Raw genomic sequence first — 21,985 nt, forward strand, 5'->3', positions numbered from 1 at the left:
ATCCTATATCATGCAGTTTTCTATTCTACTATAGTAGAGGGCACTTTCTACAATATTCTTCCTTGTCCACCACTACTATGATAAAATTGAGCTCAGAGGGGAAACACAACACTGCAATGAAGAACAACAATGATGCATGTACCACAGAATACATATGCAGATCTTGCATATGCTGTGAGTAGTCTGGATAATTTAATAATCTGAATGAAATAATAATTTGTTACCTGCAGATTTTTATAGTGAACAGCACTTCTACAATGATGAACTTTTGCTGCATCTTCATTTGTGTAAAAAAGTCCACACAGTTTGCAGTAATAGCCAGTTCTGGGAACAACAAATTCCACACCTATAAAAAAATGAATTAAAACAATTAGGAATAAATTTTTAAAAACATGTATAGGAGAAAAAATGTTGAATTCAGCTCGTTGTCAATTTGAATGTAATGAACTACAGGTAGTCCTCAACTTACAACAGTTCATTTAGTGACCATTCAAAGTTACAATGGTGCTGAAAAAAAGGGATTTATGACCTTTTTTCACTCTTTCAACATTGCAATATTTGTGTGGTCACATGATCAAAATTCAAATGCTTGGCAACTGATTCATATTTATGACCATTGCTGTGTCCCAGGGTCATGTGATCCCCTTTTGCAAACTTCTGACAAGCAAAGACAATAAGGGAACCAGATTCACTTAACCGTGTTACTAAATTAACAGCTGCATTGGCTCACTTAACAACTGTGGCAAGAAAGGTTGTAAAATTGAGCAAAACTCACTTAACAATTGACTCATTGAGCAACATAAATGTTGGGCTCAATTGTGGTCATAGGTTGAGGACTATCTGTATAGTATAGCCAATACTATTTAACAGATAGCCTAATAGTGGTATTTTTCATGTTTCCACTTATTTTTATTTCAATGAATAAACGTATCATTATATGTTTTAAATTCAATACAGAACATTTGAGCCATTTACATCAATAAAAAACTATAGAAATATGTAAATATTCATTGTTATTTTTTATTTGACCAATTTATAAAATTGGAACAAGAAGATTCCACATGCCAGACCTGCATTTCTTTAAAAAAAGATCTGGACAAAACATATTAGCCCTTTTCATTCCTAGTATTGTTTTTTCTTCCTTTTAGAGAAAAGAGGGTTTTAAATCCAAATGTTAGAAGGAAGGCTTACAGTAGAAAATAAACTAAATTTATCCTCTGTTTCTAAAGAATGGAAGGGAAAAAAGGAGTGAGAAATTCCATTTCCTTTCATTCTGGGATTCTTTCTCTTTTATAGTAGCTCTGACCTGGGGAAACAGATGGAAATGCAGCGGTTAAATAATCAATCAAACCCATGGTTACTTAACATTTTTAAGTGAGTGTTCAGTGCTTTCAAAAATTTTCTCTCCTTTTGGTTTTTGTATTGAGGTTCCTTAAAAGTTTGCTCTAGTCTTGGGCTCCTGATATGTTGTCTGCAGCTAATAATAAAATCCAGTCAATACCATTCACCCATACTCATTTAATCCTGTTTACCAGGATTGGTGTTTCCAATTAAATTTTCATCTTCTCATCTTTTCTTTCCTTGATTATCATCATTTCCATAGATAATATCAATACTACTATCATCATTATCCATTCTAACAGCTAAGCAGAAAGATTTGTTTATATTTTGTTTATTCATTCACTTGAAGCAGGCTGCTTCCCTGAATTTAATTAGCAAAAATCAACTGATTTCTCTCAGTTTCATTAGAGAAAAGTGGTCCATGCTCATCTTGATTAATGAAACTTAACTCTGTTCAGAATCAGATACATGACATTACATATTGAAGCAACCGGACATCTGTGATTTTTCAGATTCTATCTAACAGATACTGTCCACAGTATTTTCTTGAATCTGGAGTTTTAAATATTATTCTCAAGATAGAAAACCTTCCTGAATAAACTCAAGATACAATGTTTTATAAATTAAAGAAACTGTAAAAAGTAATATCGTATGTGAATCACTTCTAATCAGACAAACCTAGTGGAATGTTGAGCTCCATAAATACATCATCTTGTTCCCACGATGGTGAAAAATACGACTTTTTTGATTCAACTTCTGGGAAATCAGGAGTTTTTATTTCTGTGTACCTACAATTTGCTTTAAAAACAGAGGAACACTTTGAATGAAAGTAGTTTCTTCACATACATCTACCACTTACAAAACATTTTCTAGATTACTCAGGGATTCTTTCATATGATGTTCTCCAAAATTACTATGCACTGTTCCATCTACTTTTTCTTAAGAATTTAGGCAAAGTTATTAAATTGTTACATTACAGTATTTTGGAAATTGTAATCTTGCAAATCCCATAAAGCACAATGGTAAATAAAATATTCTGTAATATTATCCTATTAAATAAAAAAGCTCCTATAAGAGGCTCCTATCAAATTACTTTCTTGAAAACAAAAATATCCTTAAAATATGAGGCCAAAACTGAAACATTTTAGGATTGTTCCAACAAAGACACTGTGATGACTCCCCCTGTTGTTTCTTTAGTTATCTCTCCAGATGTTAGCTTCGCGGAAGATGAACTGGTTCCAGACACATCTGGAAGGAAGTTAGTTAATGACTCCAAGAGGCCATCTGAGAGGGATTTGGCTCAAGCACAGATGCAGCAAGACAGTCCTGAGGCTTCAGGTGAAGAAAACATGCAGCTGCAGCCAGTCAGTGATGAAGAAGAGGAACTGCCTTCTGCACCTGATCCAAGAACATGTAGGGCAGAGAAGGTCAGATTACTTGCAAGAAGAAAGCCTCGCCCTTCTTGATGGGCTGCACCAGAAATTTTAGCACAGTAGGCAGATGGAACTGATACTAGGAACATGTTCATTTCCTAGCTGTGTGTTTTCTAATTCCTAATAACTTTTTTTTAAAAATCAACAAGTCATAAATGAAGAATAATTGTTCACACTGACAATTCTGAGTAATTTAAGATGACAATGTTTCAAATTGTAAGAACTTAGAAGAGGTCATAACAAGAAAGCTCTTCAAGAACATTTGCTAAACATTTACACAATATCCTTGATAATATTTGATATGATTTAACGTTGACAATCAGTTCATCAATCTAGTTCATTGCCCAGAAGGTTAAAATACTTGAGTACCACACTTTACACTAAAATATAGTAAACTTAAATATATTGCTTATATAAAAATAAGGAAAAGGGTACATCATACTTTGAGTCTTTGGCTTTTCTTCACTTCCACAGTTTGTTTCTTCTTGAGATTTTTTTGCCAGGATATCCTTATCTCCATTATTCCTGTTTTCCAGAGTTTCTATCTCTTTATAATCATTTACAAGTGTATCTGTCTGTTGGAAGGGTTTTTCCTTTGGAGGATCTGAAGATATGTACTGCTTCTCCAACTTTAACTGAATATTAGAACTTTCATCTATTTTTCTGTCATCTGAATCCTTTTCAGATCTATTTTCATGAAATTCATCTGGCTTATCTTCAGTATCAAAGTTTAGATGGGTTGCTTTAGTCACTGTATTATCACCTTCAGAGCCACTTACATCTGCATTTTCTTTCTCTGCTTCTATGGTGGTTTCCAATATATTAGATTTGTCGTCCTTTGTACTTAATAAACTGTGTTCATTCTTTACCTCCAATCCAGCAGCTAAGGCAGTCCTTATGGAACATTCTTCTTCTTCCTGACCTACAGTTACTATTTCTTCAAGTTCAGTTATATCGGGTTCCATAATAAGATCATCCTCTCCTACCTCATCAACAGTTACAAGCTCTTCCATATTGGTTGGATACCAAGTTTCCTCTTCCATGTCACTTCCACTCTCCCAATTCTATTGAGAAAAGGCAGATTTTATTGGGAAGATTATAATAAATAAACATGTAAACTGCTTATTACAAATTGTTTTTAAGAATAAATCATGATCGCTTCTTTATTACTTCATTAGATTTATATCCTGTCCTTCATTCAGGATCTCAAGAAGGCACACACAGGCAACCATCTGACTCAAACGCCATGAGAAATAATATTTATTTATATTTACTTATTTATTACCAATAAATACATGTGGATTTATGTAGTGATAGTACTTACATTTTGTTTTTAAATTTCAAACCATATAATAAATAGAATGCAAAAGTAATAATATTGAGTATATAGTGCATCAAAACACATCTTAAAATGTAAACAGTGTTAAATAAACATTACAGGTATTTAAATGATATTAATGTAAAAAGTAGACCAAATCTGGAAGAAAATGTACTCAGTATATAAGTTCAAAAAAGGGTATTTACTCAGGTAGCACCTTCCATCCTGGAGAAAGGTCTCAAGCTATATAGGGAGTATTTTATGTCTATTTACAAACAAATATTTTAAAATTGAGAGAAGGAATTTTCCCTTCAAGTTCTTTTTTGTTAAGTGATAAGAGAAGGGCTTGAGGGAGAATTTTATCTTAAATAATCTTAAATAACAGATTATTTGAGAAAAAAGATAATACTTCTAAAGAATTTCTTATAAATGGTCTTGTTTGCCTGCAGTTCCTGTGTTTTTGTAAAAATTCTAATTTATTACAAGTAGTCCTAGACTTACAACAGTTTGTTTAGTGACTATTCAAAGTTACAATGGCACTGAAAAAAGGGATATGACCAGTTTTCACACTTACACCTATTGTAGCATCCTCATAGTCATGTTATCAAAATTCAGATGCTTTGCAACTGGTTCATATTTATGACAGTTGCAGTGTCCCAGGAACACGTGATTCCCTTTTATGATCTTCTGACAAGCTAAGTCAATAGGGAAGCCAGATTTACTTAACAACAGTTTGACTAATTTAACAGCTACAGTGATTCACTTAATAACTGTGGCAAGAAAGGCCATTCAATGGGGCAAACTTAAACAAATGTTTCACTTAGCAACAGAAATTTGGGGCTCAATTGTGATTGTAAGATTGTAAGGACTACCTGTACTCTTATGCTTATGCAATTTGTGCTAAGCAGTAACTGAACTGAGAACCATTTTATTTAACCAAATTTCAATTCCATAGAAGTTATAGTCTTGGATTTTTGACGTGTTCTGTAGGTCAGACCATTTGAGTTGCCTTGATTCAAAAAATTTGTCCTATCATGCACCAGTTCACCTAGTTAAAAGTTACAGACAGAAGAGTGTAGTAATATATAGATATAACATATCACATTTTTTTTATTTTTGCTGTTATTTAGCTTGAGTACTTGCTGAGCTTGCAAAAATAAACATGTAGTCTAAATAAACAAAATAAATGTTGTTAGCAAGATTTTTGTGGTTGTTTGGTCTATAAAACAATTGAAGTTATTTCATAATTAATGTTAATAATAAAGAATTAAAATAATTATTTTTACATTCATGATAGTTCATAGTACTCATTACCTCATTTTCAGTTCCATTTTCTTTTCTTTTCTTTACATTATTTCTTTCGACTATACCAGGTGTCATGTCGTCTGCCTTTTTAGCATTGTCTTTTAATTTCTCTTTATCACTTTGCTTTTGCCCGATACTGTCAGGCATCATGATGGACTTTTGTTCTGCTTTTTCCTCCTTAGCTGTGTCTTCACAATGAGAATGTTTATGTTCTCTCAATCTTATCTCTTCCTTTCTTTTGCCCTTCAAAGCAACATCCAGTGTTTGATTTTGATATTTGTAGGACTTTTGCTTAGAGGATTTTCTGTAACAATCTTCTTCTCTCATCTTATATGCAGGCAAAAGGTAAGCCCCTTTTGCATTGGGTGAGCCCCCTCTTAAATATTTTTCTTTGTGCCCTCGGGTTGCTTCAACATGCTCTTTCAAGTCCAGGTGCCGTAAATGATGTTTTCTTTCATGAGTCCACATGTCACTCCAATCTCTTTTCTCTTCCACATTCTCTCTCCACAGAAGTACTTCTTTATCTTCCTCTCTCTGAGAATAAGGAAACTGATCCCTTGGCTCTCTTCCATTTCCCCACTCTGTTCGGTTTGTGCTTAATGGGCTATGGGGGGAACTACAGGAAGTGAAGCTTGGAGTCCGTGATCTTGGAGAAAGTGAACAGTTTATGGGGCTGCGAGAACGAGGCCTTTCCTGTCCATATCTACAGCACAGGGAAAGAGTGGCATGTTGCATATAAGCATAAATAAATCAGCTGCTACTTAAGGTCCACAGCTATTTTAAGTTTATCTCTTTTTAGAAGTAGTGTATGTATTTTAAATTGTCAATAATACTGAATATCATGCTTGTCTTAGAATAACGATTTGCCCTGTGGTTTGTATCATATACTCTATATTTAATCAGAGGAGCAGAAACAAGTGTGAAATATTAATATATTACTATGTTTGTGAAAAACTCAATACTAATACTAATACTAACAGTAATAGTATAAATTAAATTTATATAATTAAACAGCTCTGGTGGTGATATTAGATATTTATTCAGGAAAAGGATCTCTTATCTTCATCTCTCTTGGTTCCTAAGGCAAGGATGGGATGATCCCAAGACTTCTGGTCCTGAAGCAAAACTATTTTCCCATCTCTGCCTCTCTATGCTGCATCTCTCCATTTCTGGCCATCACTATCTGTGCCTTGGCTGCTGACATCTTCCCCCTTTGCAAAAGGCTGACCAAGATCATCGCTACTGAGCATTTGCAAGAAAAGCTCAGCTGTTCGGCACTTTCCAGAAGGAGGAAAGACATGGAGCGACCAAGTCGCTCTTTGCAAGAAAAGTTAGGGAGTTCTTGCTTTCTTCTACATGGAATCCTTTTATTAGATAGATATAAGCAATCCATGCAGAATAAAGCTGATTTTTTTTTAAAAAAAACAATGAAGTAAACAGAATAACATATTATTCAAATAAGAGAAAACTTCAAACTGTTAAGGAACTACTATGAATATTTTTTTTCTAAACTTTCTAGCTTGTTCCCAAATTATTTGGAAGAACCAGCAATATTTCTCCTCTACTGAAAGCACATTATTTTTACATACAAAAATAGAAGAATATCAATATGAAAAAATACCTGTCTGCTTCTCTCAACATATCTCTTTCTCTTTGAGAATGGATATTTTGGATTATTGCTGCCACATTCTTTCCTGGTTTCTAAGCAAAATAAACATATAGCAACTGTAAATAAATGTATACTTTAACACTTAAAAATAAAACTGGCTAGCCAGATGGCCTATCCTCACCATTGCATCCTTCAGGAATTCTTTTCCAGTTTTCATTGAAAAAAAATCAAATCAATTATATTTTTCAGTTAATTCCTTCTTTATGTATACAGATAGTCCTCAATTTACAACCACAGCTGAATGTGGAATTTCCACTGCTAAGAGAGGTGTTGTGAAGTGCAATGATGCATGAGGTGCAGGGCAAAGCCTTCACAGTATGAAGCCCAGCCTCAGCCTGGCCCAGCAGTGTGGCGCAAAGGGGCTTCTTGGTGTGTATATGACTCCGAGGCTACAAAAGGCTCCTTTTTTTGAGGCACAAAGCCCAACTCTAGTGGCCCAGCAGCATGGTGCAAAGCAAAGCTGCAGCCACTCCACCTTAGTTAACATCTGCGATCACCCTCACCATCCTGCACTCCACTGTCCCAGCTCACCTTCACTGTCTTTTTGCTTCCATTGCTGATAAGGCATGCCTGGTCTGATCTTTCATAAGGCAGCTGCTGGCCCCATGAGGTCATCTTCTTTAGGTCTGGGAAGGAAAGTGCCACATGTGATCTGGAAAGCCTCAGGTGGCTAACAACCCACCTTGCAAAGGACCAGGCTGGGCATATTTTGTCAGCAGTGGGAGCAAGAAGAAGGTGAAGGACAGCTAGGGTGACTCAGCCCATAGGGTACAGGGAGTCAAATGCACATTGATTAGGGAGATAATTGTGTGTGAGGAGTTGAAGTGTCCTGTGGGCGTAAGGGAGGACCGCCAAGCAACCACATTTTGATCACATCACCATGAGGGCACTTCGGGGACAGGTTCAGCATATACATATCAATCACTAGATAGCTGCAGAAAAAGAAGATAAATACTTAAATTTTATCTGTAAACCAAAATGTGCAGTTGAAGACCATTTCTGAATAGCCAGATTAACAGAAGACATGACAAACAACGATATTACCTTTAGTTGAAGTTCTTTGTATCTTTTAGACATTCTTATGAGTAACTTGTCATCATTTATCATTGCAGGTTTCTCTTTATAATATTCTACCATAGCCTGAGCTGCTTCAATATAAGCCATCTCTAAAAAAGCCTGTGATAATTAAAAATTGTTTAGAGTTTAGTTATTTAGTGCACAGAAGAAAAGTGCAAAAATATAAAATGTAATTTTTCTTAGTATAAATTGTTTCAACAGACACATACACATACGTGCGCGCGCACACACATATATATAGTATACACATACGCACACACTTCCTCCTAATGGAATAATCTGGCATAATTTTAGTTGCAGAAAATTAAATGGGGGCTAGTATCTTCAATTGTAGAGGAAAAGAAGCTATCACAATAGATCATCAGTTTAAGTTGAGAGGTTGACAGATAACCAAGAAAACAGTTGAATGAAAAGAAAGAGGAAGGGAAAAGGCTGAAGCTTTACTATCTACTTTGCTTTTTTGTTTCTCTCTGTTACACACAGAGACTTGCAATAGTCCTAGCAAAGGAACCTTGTTAGATCTCAGATATACTGAACACAACACACAAAAGGATAATCACTGTATACTTTCCCAAACAGAAAAAGAAACTTGTTTCCTCTACAACTTCAAATCCTATCAACAAGTTCAATCATCAGAGTTCCTAACCATTTTTTATACAATGTGTAAAACTTAAACAAAATGTTGACATATTTACATTTTATAAGTAAAAAAAACAATACCTGATTGGTCGATTTCATGAGAATATAATTGGTGACTTTTCCAAAGGGAAGTCCAAGGTTGATTACATCATTCTCTGTACAGCTTCCTTCAGGAAGATTACAGATGTGTACTACACGACCTGGGACATATTTCCTTTGTAGCACCTGAAATTATTAAATATAAATTTAGAAAGAGAAAGAGTTGTAAAACAACCATCAGTTAAACATACAAATTTGAAACATACAAATTTGAAATAACACTTCTTATCCTGTGCTTAGTTTGTAGTTAGTTTGTACAGAGCTGATATTTTAGAATCTCAAATACTTGTTCACAAGTCCATATAATCTCCCTTTTATTGTAGCCAAAGGGGCTGGTTAAAAATTAATACTATCATGTAATTGTATATTGAAAGATATATAAATAACACTTTTATGTTTATTTTTGACTGCAACAATATTTTGAAGATATCTATAAATCCACCGTTCTACTAATCACTATGCATATATCATCCAGGTCTAAAAACACATCCCATTTCTCTAATACTCTAATAGATAACTATACCATCAATGTCTTAGAACACATCACAATGATAAAAAATAATGAAACATCAGAGACAAGTAGATAAGTCACATGGTTTGCATCATGTTGTTGTGACTCATGTTTTGCAATTTGCTCATACTCTCTGGCTCCCATGGATAACTATGAATATTATAGATTTACTGGAGGAGCGACGTTTGATATCTATGCTGAAAAGGCAACACAGCTTCACACTTCATTAGTGTCTTACCCTTAGCCTTGAGTTAGTAGCAACTGAAATTTGAGACCAAGGAGAATGACTTGATCACATCTTTGCAACTAAAGAACATGAACAGGCTTTGAATGCTGACTTAAGATCCTGCCAGTTAACACTGGGGCTTGATTCCTTAAAAATGAGACAATGCACCTGATGAGAACCAAATGAGTTTCCTCGTAAACACTTTTTAAAGAATCTGTATTCTTTAAAAAAAGGAAGATGGAAGTTACTTTGAATTGTTGGTTTTCCTTTGTATTCTGTCAAATAATGGGTATCTACTTAATATCAGGATAACTCCACCATTATGCAAAAAGAAATGTATATTACACAAGTACTATCATTCTCTCTCATTTCTTGTTAACTTTATTCATTTTACCACAGCTCCCTATAAAGAATTTTTTTTCTGTTAAATAGATATGGGATGCAGCTAGTAATGTTTAAAGAGATGAGATTCGTATTGCAGTTTCTCTGTGTCATCTTGATAATTTTGGTCCAGTGTAGAACACACTGAATGACTCAATATGGCTATAGTAACAAACCATCCTGCACTCCACTGTCCCAGCTCACCTTCACTGTCTTTTTGCTTCCATTGCTGATAAGGCATGCCTGGTCTGATCTTTCATAAGGCAGCTGCTGGCCCCATGAGGTCATCTTCTTTAGGTCTGGGAAGGAAACTGCCACATGTGATCTGGAAAGCCTCAGGTGGCTAACAACCCACCTTGCAAAGGACCAGGCTGGGCATATGGACTGTGCTTTATTTCCCCATCTCATCTTATACTTATGTGAGTTAGAAAGATATCTCCCTAAATTTTTGTATATGCTATTTTTTATTTTGGGTTTAAGTCATATTTTTCTCCTTGTTGCTTTGGTAATGCATCTGGCTTATCTCTGTCATGCAACCCAGTCTCCAGGAGCAATTTCAATATAGAAGTGATTCCAGTGGAATTCCAGTCTTCAGAAAGAACTTTGTAAGTGGATAAAAATGCCAAATCCATTCTAAACATCTGGATGATTGTGTGGTGGGCTATAATGATGAAGAAAAAATGCTACTGGAATGTCCATCGGTGCATCTTCACTGAAGGACAGTAGAAATATATAAAAGCTAGTATACCATGAATACTGGAGAGACAAAATTGGTTTATAAGAAAGACCAAATGAAGAATAAAAAAGAGGGAAGGCAAGACAAAGTGTTACATGACCAGTACTTTAAAAAAAACTAGCAGGCAAAGCAGATAACAACAAGAGCTGACAATGGCCAGAAAGAGCATGAAAAAAGGAGACAAGAGGGGCTAAGACCAAATCTTAAGAACAAATACATTCAAAGCCAGAATTGAAAAGACAGCAACGTGCAATAAATGTGATCTTTGCAAAGAAGCTGAAGCAACAGTGGACCACCTAGCTGCTGCAAGAAGAACCGACAGAATGACTACAAACAATGGCATGACAAAGTAGCAACAATGATTCATTGGAAAATCTGCAGGAAATACAATTTGCCTGCAAGCAAGAACTGGGATCAAAAAAGGAATGGAAAATAAAAGGCTAAAATGCTCTGGGACTTTAAAATACAAACAGACAAGCACCTGCCACACTCTAGATTTAACAATTATCAATAAGAAAGTCCCTTTGGCATTGACACAGCCACCATCCGTCAATTGCAAAGGGCAGCTTTACTTGGAACAGCTTGCATCCTATGACAGTATCTTTAACACCATCAAACAACAACAACTGCCTGTCTTAGGTCCTTGGAAATATTCCATAGATGAACAAAATTCCAAATCCAGTCTAAACATGTGCCTGAATGTGCAACCAACTATAATAAAAATACTCACATTTCCACCAGGTGGTAGGTAAGAGAATGTGGAACTTGATTGACCAAATGAAGATGCAGAATTGTATGACTCAGCATTTAAAGGGTAATCTAAAGAAATGACACATATTCCATGAAAATCTACCACTGTATATATGCAAAAAAGGAGAAAGCATTTCCTTTATTATAGATTTTGACTATAAAATTATTTTAGTTTCTCTTGATGGTAACTGCTCTAGTGATGGCTGCTGTTTATATCTATTTATTTTGTAGAAGTTTTTATTGTTTTAATGTTTTTAAAATTACTTATTGTTTTGTAATTTTAGAATTATAAGCCACCCATAGTTACTTGGTTGACTTGGGCAGCTGTGAGTGCCTCAACCTGTATACTGGACTCGTGCCCCTCCTGGCTGGTCTCGACTAAAGGATGCGGTGGTGAGACCCCTCCTGAAGAAACCTTCTCTGGACCCAGCCATTTGAACAACTATCATCCAGTCTCCAACCTCCCCTTTGTAGGGAAGGTTGTTGAGAAGGTGGTGGCCTTTCAACTCCGACAGACCTTGGATGAAACTGATTATCTGGATTCCTTTCAGTCGGGTTTCAGGCCTGGTTACAGCACAGAAACTGCTTTGGTCACGCTGATCGATGATCTCCGGCGAGCCAGGGATAGGGGTCACTCCTCTATCCTAGTGCTTCTTGACCTCTCAGCGGCCTTCGATACCATCAATCATGGTATCCTTCTGCGACGGTTGCGAGAGGTGGGAGTGGGAGGCACCGTCCTACGGTGGTTCTCCTCCTACCTCTCGGGCAGGTCGCAGTCGGTGTTGGTTGGAGGGCAGAGATCGACCCCTAGGCCCCTCAATTATGGGGTGCCGCAGGGTTCGGTCCTGTCCCCCTTCCTATTTAACATCTACATGAAGCCGCTGGGTGAGATCATATGCCGACACGGGATTAAATACCACCAATACGCGGACGATACTCAACTGTATCTGTCCGCCCCGTGCCAACTCAGCGAAGCGGTAGAAGTGATGTGCCAGTGACTGGAGGCTGTCAGGGTCTGGATGGGAACGAACAAGCTTGCACTCAATCCCGACAAGACTGAGTGGCTATTGATGCTCCCTCCCAAGGATGGTCCACCTATTCCACCTCTTAGCCTGGGAGGTGAAACTATACGCCCCTCAGAGTGTTCACAATTTGGGAGTCCTCCTGGATCCGCAGCTGACGCTAGAACATCACTTGTCAGCTGTGACCAGGGGGGCCTTTGCCCAGGTTCACCTGGTGCACCAATTGCGACCCTATCTGGACCGGGAGGCCCTTCGGATGGTCACTCACGCCCTCGTCACCTCAAGACTGGATTACTGTAACGCGCTCTACATGGGGCTGCCCTTGAAGAGTGTTCGAAGATTTCAGTTAGTCCAGAATGCAGCCGCACGAGCAATAGGGGGCGTACCTAGGTACACCCACATTACACCTATCCTCCGCGAGATGCACTGGCTTCCCATTGGTCTCCAGACACGCTTCAAAGTGCTAGTCGTTACTTTTAAAGCCGTACATGGTATAGGACCTGGCTACCTGAGAGACCGCCTCCTGCCATTTACCTCCCAGAGACCCATAAGATCGCACAGACTAGGCCTCCTCCGGATTCCATCTGCCGGTCAATGTCAGCTGGCGACTCCCCGTCCCTTCTCTGTAGCTGCTCCGGCCCTATGGAACGATCTTCCCGTGGAGATCCGGACCCTTACTACCCTTCCAGCCTTCCGCAAAGCGACCAAGACCTGGCTGTTCCGGCAGGCCTGGGGCTGTTGATTTATCCAGCCCCATCCTAAGCTATGAATGTTGTGGAATTTTAATGTTGTTTTTTTATTTTTGTATGTTCTCCCTTCCTTTTTATCTGTAAGCCGCCCTGAGTCTCTCGAGAGTGGGAGGCATACAAACCCCGTAAATAAATAAATAAATAAACAAACAAACAAACAAATAAATAAATATAGAAATTGAATGGATGAATGAATGAAGCAAGACTGATGAATTTACAGAAAGGCTAAACTAACGTATTATTTCAAGACATATCAAAATAACCAAGAAAGATAATTTGATCACAACATACTATATTCCTGGTTTTTTCATTTTATCAATATACTTGTATTCATAAATATTTGTGTGTGTGTGTGTGTGTGTGTGTGTGTGTACAGCACATAATGGCTTTCTGTCGTGATGGTCTCTTGTGACGAGCCGACAGAGAATGGAAGTAGTCTGCTTCCTCCCATATTTGGGCATACCAGGGGTTGTGACACTAAATACATACCTACTTCCCTGGCTCAGCTGATAAGGAGGAGAACCTTGTGGCTTAGTGGTTAACACAACTGCTTAATATGTAATACAGCACAGGTTCAAATCCCAGTAAGGGTATGGCTAACTGATGAGAGCTAAATAGCTTGAAATAGATCTATACTAGTCTCCCTTTATTTATTTATTTATCAGCACAAATGCAACACACACAGACATATATATATACATTGTGTATGTATATATGTGTTTGTGTGTATGTGTGTGTGTGTGTGTATACACACATATGCAGTGTGTGTGCATGTGTGTGTGTGTTTGCAGTCGCAGGCATACATGTATTATTTGAATAATTTACCTTCAGTACCAGACAGATTGAACACACTTTTATTATTTGGGGAGGTAGAATGTAATACTCCTTCTGCTGAATGCAACACACAATGAATGTCAGTGCTAAAAAAAGAAACAAAAGAAATTCAGATATAAAATAGATGGGTCGGATATTATTGGGCTTAGTTACCATATATATTGAACTGAAGAAATACAATAATACCACACTAGTAACAGAAATTATGAAATTATTCTAAACATCAGTAAGTTAGTACTACGGGCTATTGTTGGAATCTTTTAAAAAAATTCAACCAATAAATAACAATGGAAAAGAGCTGGAAAATACAAAATAGATAGAGCTATAATTACAATATAGATAAAACTAAAGCATAAACTGAATTCAGATACAAGACAATTGTATCTGAACTCAATGAACATTCCTTCTGCTTTCGTTAAGAACAATGTAGTTAGAGTGTGAGGAATATTCTAAACTTGTCAGATAAAGTTGCTCAACTTCTCTTGGAGTTGGGCTCTGGTTGGGCAAATCTCTTGGATGTGACAGAGTTACATCTGAGTCTTGTTATCTGGGAGGAGTTAAAGCTAGTTGTCTGTGCTCTCTTAATTGATAAAGTCCATCGAAGAGGTAGTATGTGGTTGGGTCCAAGCAATGATCAATGCCTCTTTTCAAGAAGGGATAGTGCCACCTGCTTTATTTATTTATTAAATAATGCTGCCCATATTATCATTGATTCTTTGAATGAGGCAGTGTTGTGTCCCCTTCTCAAGAAGCCATGTTTAGTTAGTTACACTGTTCACAAAAATAGCTGTAGTAAAACATCTGCAATCTGTCCTGCTCCCAACATCACTGGATAGAAGACCTTTTGTGAGGTTGTGCCATAAGAAGCAGTATTGTTTGCTACTCATTTATCTTCCACTGTGAGTGTAGCAGCATGCCCATCTGCAATCTTGGACTCTTGTCTCTAGGGCTGCCAGTGGCGTTCCTTAGGGTGATCATGTTGGGGTATTTCAATCTGCTGCTCTGGGGCGGAGATCTGAGGTTGTGCAGGTGTTCATGGTCACCATGGCAGACATGGACCTGGTCCAACTTATCCATGGTCCAATTCACATGGGTGGGGATCACTCATTAGATCTTGTGCTAGTAGTGTTATGATCTGATTTTGTGGGACATTAATATCAGTCTCTTGTCATTGAGGGACTACACTCTCTTGGCCCCAAAATTCTCCACAGTCACCTCCTATCTTAGGCAAGTGGAGTCTATTCAACTTGCCTACCCAGGCACCTGATAAACCCAGTGCGTTTTAAAGGGAATGTGAGGTTATTCCCAAAACTCTGGTCAAAAGCTCAGTAGAGGACTGATCACAGCTTGGAATAAGCAGATGATGGGGGCCATGGACCAGAATCTCTCTCTACGTGGATTTCATAGAACACCATGTTTTATGGAGAAGTTTCAAGAAATGAAGTGACATGAGACACCTCAAGCACTATTGAAGGAAGACAAAGAATGGGACTGACTGAGCACAGGAAATACCCTACATTAAAACAATTTGTGGCAATAAACCCATTTTAGTGTAACGAGTTTTCTGCTATCATCGCACCTGCAACCACCAACCAGCAGTCTTGTTTTGGGTGGCCAGGTCCCTCCTAGGTAAGGAGGAGTCGGGCAAACCCTTGGAGAGTTGCTGTGATAAATATTCTCAACATGTCAGATAAAGTTGCTCAACTTCTCTTGGCGTTGGGCTCTGTCTGGGCAAATCTTTTGGACGTGACAGAGTTACATCTGAGTCTTGTTATCTAGGAGGAGTTCAAGCTAGTTGCCCATGCCCCCTTAACTGATAAAGGCCACCCAGGAGGTAGTATGTTGTTGAATCCAAGCAACGATCATGCCTCTTTTCAAGAAGGGGTGGTTATTAAATTTGCTGCCCATATCACCATCGAAAGTGACTCTTTGAAGGAGGCAATGTTGTGCCCCCTTCTCAAGAGGCCATGTTTGGACTCAACAGTGTTAAACAACTTTCACTCAGTCTTCAACCCTTTCCTTTTAGAGGTTACTGAGAGGGTTAGTACACAACTACAGTGGGCCCTGGATGAGGCAGATTGTCTAAAATATTTTCAATCTGGGTTCAGGCCAGGGCACAGAACTGAAATAGCATTGGTTGTGCTTGTTGATGACTTTTGGAAGGCTTGGGATGCAGGTGGTATAACCATTCTGGCCCTCCCTGGCTTTCAATATCATTGACTATGGTATCCTGGACCAACATAAGGTTTGGGAGTGGGAGGCAATGTGTTGTGGTGGTTCTCCTTCCTCTGCAGCCATTCCAGGCAGGATGGGTGGGGCAAGACAAGTCATGCCCTAGGGTCTTGCAAAGTGGAGTGCTTCCGAGTTCAAGCCTTTCACCTTTCCTGTTTAACATTTACACAAAATGATTAGGGGAAATCATATATTGGTATGGAGCCCAACTTAGGAGAGTAGAAATTGCATTTTCAAAGCTACATCTTAATATTACATTTGTTATGGATTGTCCATCACAATAATATATTATTTTCTTTTGAAAATAATTATGTTTCTTATATTGTTTTCTGAACATGAATAAGGGTGTATGTGTGAAGATATATATTCATACCCTACATACAAATATAAGAGACTAAAGATGATGACTGAAATAATTAGAAGCATCGATATATATTTCAACTACTTACTTCTCTGAGAAAGTCAAGCAATTCTGAATATGAAGATTTCCTTTAATGTGCTGATCCCAGTCCTCAATTAAAAGAACAAGAAAGATAGAATGAAATACCAGAAAAGATACATTTGGTGTGCTATATCCATAGTAGTTGTCACTTTTATGAAAAATTTCTGTACCATTCATCAACATGATAAAAGAAAATATGTTATAATTTGAAAAATAGGGTGGCCAAAATGAAGACCTTAAATCATTCATTTAGTCAAGTAGGTCCATAAATTATTCAATCCCATTACTCTGGATAATTGGGTGATGTTGCTATGGGTAAGAAAACAATTTCATGCAATGAGATTTGTGATTTTGGGAGGAATATAAATTTGAGTATTTGCACAGTATAAAATTGTCAGATCTTCATCATTTGCAATGTTATGGGTGGAATATTAATGTTACATATCAATGATGTAGAACAAATTTAATCTGGTGGTAGTTATTCTACCCAAATTAAAATTCTCTAGGCAATTCTATTGTCATTTCATCTTTTCATTTACAAATGTTAGTAAGACATCAAATGCATATGCATGTAGAATAGTATCAGAAATTACTAACTATAATAATTACAATAGTACCATGGCAAGATAAAGAACAGCAAACCATGTGATTTTATATATAAATTTATTTTATCATTTTTAAAATTAAAGATACATATATCCTGTCAGAAAAAATATGACGCAGTGATTCTATTGATAAAGCAACCCATATATGATAGTACTTAAGCAATGAAACACTATATGGAAAGAGACAATTTACTAAAAAAGTCCAAATCTGAAGCAAACTTACCTTAAGGTCAAATACCTTCTTACTGCATAAGGTACAAACGTGGGGAAAGCTAAGAGGTACAATACTATTAAAGTCGTTTAATCCATGGGACTGAAGAGGCCTCACTGGCAATCCAGATGTAACAGATTCCTGTTTCTGTCTTGTTTGTGAGTTACTGTAATTTTGTTTATCATTTTTAGTTCTGCTGAAAAAATGTGGAGTACCAGTGCTAAATTTTGTATCTGGTGTTGGTTCTTCAGGGTTATATAAATCACTCCTTACTTCGTATGGGACATTTGTTGATGGCCACATGCTGGTATTGGGCACAATGTCAGTTTTATTTTGATTAGAGAAAGTAGAAGGATTTTCCCATTGATTGCTTGTATCTCTTTCGTGTACTATAGAACCTATCTTTTCTTTTTGATTCTGATGAGAATTTTGAGAGTCAGCAGCAAATGTCAAAGACTGTGTACAGGTTGTATGCTGGCCTTTAGAGACAGCTCCATAAAACTCTTTCTGAAATCCCAGTTGGCCTTCAGATATTCCATTTCCAGATGACACCGGGACTGGATGAGAACCACTGGTTACAAAGCTCTGTTGACAGCATTGACCAGCATCAGAGGGAAAAAGCTGTTTATTGTAATCATAAAATCCACCTGTGGTAGAGGAGGCACTAGTTTTATTTAGACCCATAGATACAGCTTGTTGTCCAGTTGTTTGAGAAATTACACCCCCAAAAGGGTTTAGGACTACAGTACTGACATTTTGATTTGGAAGGTTATTTACTGAACCCAGAGTTCCACCATGGGCTGCCAAAGATGGGTTCTGTGTTGGAAAATGTATTCCACCAGGTGGAAATCTAGTATTGGTGGCCCCAGGACCTACAGCATGCCCTGGAAGGGTATTAAACATGGAAGGGTGTCTTAATTGGTTGAAAAGTGGCTGAGACATGGCCACTTTAGAAAGAACCTGGTTCAGGACAGTTGCAGCTGCTGTGTTGTTGTTGACTGCTGTCTGAGCCAATTTTAGTCTGTGTAGCGTAAGCTGTGCCTGAAGCTGAGCCAGCTGAAGACTTGCAGAAGAAGGAAGCAGTGGATTTGCAGTGTTGACAGTAAATATGTTCTTGTCCAGAAGTTTGGCAGCACTGTAAAGTAATAGGCAATAATTTTAATTTGTCTTTGATCAATGTCAACTGTAGGCATTTTTCACCAAATTAAGACTAAGATGTATGATATTATTCGTGGTATCCTGATTAAATTCTTGGAAGTGAAGAAAGTAATTGATGATATATAATTGTCATCTTATAAAGTATTTGCAACCAGTCATTTCATTTATGAAGATAAATGGCACATCAAAAAGAAGCTTGCAAGCCAAAATACTATGAGAGGTGTAGCTAAAGAATAATAAATTTGCTAGATTTAGTCAAATATTTAGTCAAATTTCCATATGTGAATCATGCAAATGAAAAAATTATTTTCTTTTTTTTTATTAAAATTTTTTATTTCATTTTCATTTTATACAATCACATATATACTGTGCATGAATAAGGCCATATAACATTAAGCAATAAACACAACTCGTCTTATATTCCAAAATACAAAACCAACATAGTGCTTCAACCCTCCATACACCCTTTCTTTCTCCCCCCTCCAACTTTCTTTTCTCCCCTTCAACATTCCCCTCTTCTACTTCCCCTCCCCCTCTAACGTTCCTTCCTCCCCCTCCCTTCCATCTCACCCTCTTTCCATTCCCCTCTCACTCCCTCTCCACCCCTCTCTCTTCTTTCCCTCTACTCCTCACTTCGGTGTATTTCTACTATCCATCAATGTATTCAGCTTCTTATTTTATACTAAAATTAGAAAAAGGAAAAGAAAAAAGCAACAGTATACAAGTGCATTCTTGTTGTTCTAAAGATTAACATAAACTATATTACCCCCCTCCCCCCCTATAATCCCCCCTCCCTTCCCCCCTTCCGACTTCCCAAATCCCGTACCCGGTATAGCTTTTTATCAAACACAGTCTCGAGTATATTAAAACTAAGTAAATTAAAAGTGAAAAGAAAAAGGAAAAGAATAGAAGAAAAAAGTACTAAAAAAAAAGAAAGAAAATCAATAAACTCTCTACATTGAGCTCAGCTTCTTATCATTAAAAAGAAAGAAAAAAAACTTAAGCGGTTTACATCATTCCTAATCTTAATTAATTAATTACCTGCAGGGTTTCAGCATATATTAAAACCAAGTAAGTTAACCAAGTAGAATTCTTCTCTAGCTAGGGGCCTTATCCCTTTATCTAAATATCTATCTATTTCCAAACCCTTAATTTGTCCCTTTTATGCTTCCTTCCTCTCTGACACAATTTAAACACATCTCAAGGTCTTCTCTCGGTTTCCTCTTCCAGCTCTTCTCGTCCCTGCCTCTATCTGTATCCATATACATCCATACACACACACACACACTCACACATATATATACACACACGCCCATATACATACACATACATATATTTTATATTCATCCGTACTCCTCTCATATATGCTCCGCCTGAAAAAATTATTTTCTAGTACGGAAAATAGAGTGACATTCAATCATGGCTGTCATTATCAATGTTTATATAAAAGTATAAATCCATATAAGGTATACATTGCAGTTAAGGAGCTTTGTTAATGACTAAATTGAAGCCCAAATTGCATTATCAAATATTTGCTGTTTCAATATTTGAAGAGCTGTCTCACAAACAATTTTCACTGGCATACAATGTTTCTATGTAAGTTCATCAGGGTTGAGGCACAATGAACATTTCCTTTTACATTGGTACTTTTGAGTTCTACTCTACAGAATAATTCTAATGTCTTGCAAGTTATTTTCAATGGTGTTAGACTAGGCCAGTGATGTTTAACCTTTTCGGCACTGAGTGCCGAAACTGGAGCAAGAGGGGGAGAGGGGGGGGGGTAGAGGGAGAGAGAGAGAGAGCACCCAGGAGTGATCTCAGGAGCACTGTGCACGCAGGAGCACCAGAACCCAGAAAAGAGCAGCTTGCCAGTGTGCATGCATGTGATGGAACCTAGAAGAGAGCAGCTGGTCTGTGCACATGTGTGCTGTAGCAGCTGGCTGGTGCACATGTGTGCAACGGAATCTGGGAAAGCAGTTGGCGATGGTGCACTTGCCCACAGAAAGGGCTCTGCGTACCAACTCTGGCACGTGTGCCATAGGTTCACCATAGGCAGAAGTTGCGACAGTAGATAAAATCAATTTCAGAAGTCCAAATGTATCTTCATAAAAAGTTTGAAAGTGCCATGCTGCCAATGATGACCAGCAAAAGAGTGATATGGAGTCATTCTTTTCTCGTTTAATAATAATGCAAGTCTGACATCATCTGACATTTGGAAGCAAAAAAATAATTGATGACATGTAATTATCAACTTTTGAATTATTTGGGACATAAAGTGAGAGATTTACTTTGTCTCGCTCCACTAGAATGAGATTGGGGGGGGGGGGTAAAAATATTTAGTTAAAATTAGTTAAGTTCTGCCAACATAGACCTTCAGCACTGGCTCGCACAAAGGGCTAAGACAATTATACTTGCAACTTTAGACATATGGGATAGAGTAAAATTCTGTATAAAGTTTTCATTCTGTTTATATATTCAATTCACTTTACCTAGTTGTCCAGCCCCAGGGGATCTCAAAACTTACCTTATATTTTATAAATTAAATTAAATTAATAAACCCTGAATAATAGATTATATGGGAAAATGCATGTTTGTTCTCATTGCTTTTATACTTTTATTTTCTTTCTATCTTTTACATTAAATAAATACAAATATACAGAAATAGTATTATTCCTGTAAGTAAACAAACACACTCATGCCTCATTCTGTGCAGTACTATGAAAGATACATTGTGTATCTGCCAGTAACTCCTGAATCCCTTGGTAGCTCCCTGTGCCACACAAAATTAAACCAATTGATATGGAAGTGCTCTCTAATCCCTAAGCGTATTGTTTTAAAGTATAAAGTTGTGTTAGAGGTGTTGATAGACAAAGCACAAAGAATGGGTTCTTATGAAAAAGCAGATTAAAAAGTGAGCTCGCCAATTTAGCAGAAAGTCTTGGATTGATTTATGTATTTATTCAGTTAGGAAAGGAGAGGAAGACATTTTCCTTTTACATTTAATTACAGTACCTAGAGTAGGGTTTTGGGTTAGGTCCCCCCCCCCCTTTGATATCTAGCATGTATTTTTCTTTTTTATTCTTTTATTTTTTTTAGTTTCTATTAGTTCTTACTTTTTACATTGTAGTGTTCAATAGAATTATCACATTACTAATGATTGCTGATTCAATGCCAAAACCAATAGCAAATTATGTGCTTTTAAAAAACCTCCACTATCTTTCTGGAAACAAATCATCTTTGAATTAAA

General features: G+C 37.2%; 1 protein-coding gene across 1 annotated transcript in view; it reads right to left on the bottom strand.

The window, feature by feature from the left end:
* Positions 1 to 21,985, bottom strand: part of RBM20 (RNA binding motif protein 20) — a 115,224-nt gene that overhangs the window by 17,303 nt on the left and 75,936 nt on the right. The window contains exons 2-12 of the mRNA XM_032225965.1: positions 17,593 to 18,715; positions 16,772 to 16,833; positions 14,082 to 14,176; positions 11,466 to 11,554; positions 8,864 to 9,007; positions 8,111 to 8,242; positions 7,019 to 7,098; positions 5,407 to 6,100; positions 3,217 to 3,838; positions 2,020 to 2,139; positions 225 to 346 (exon numbers count right to left, since the gene is read on the bottom strand). Of these exons, the coding sequence (XP_032081856.1) occupies positions 225 to 346; positions 2,020 to 2,139; positions 3,217 to 3,838; positions 5,407 to 6,100; positions 7,019 to 7,098; positions 8,111 to 8,242; positions 8,864 to 9,007; positions 11,466 to 11,554; positions 14,082 to 14,176; positions 16,772 to 16,833; positions 17,593 to 18,715 (3,283 nt within the window). The remainder of the gene's footprint in view (positions 1 to 224; positions 347 to 2,019; positions 2,140 to 3,216; positions 3,839 to 5,406; positions 6,101 to 7,018; positions 7,099 to 8,110; positions 8,243 to 8,863; positions 9,008 to 11,465; positions 11,555 to 14,081; positions 14,177 to 16,771; positions 16,834 to 17,592; positions 18,716 to 21,985) is intronic.

The sequence above is a fragment of the Thamnophis elegans genome, chromosome 10, assembly GCF_009769535.1.
Source record: "Thamnophis elegans isolate rThaEle1 chromosome 10, rThaEle1.pri, whole genome shotgun sequence".
Lineage (NCBI taxonomy): Eukaryota > Metazoa > Chordata > Lepidosauria > Squamata > Colubridae > Thamnophis > Thamnophis elegans.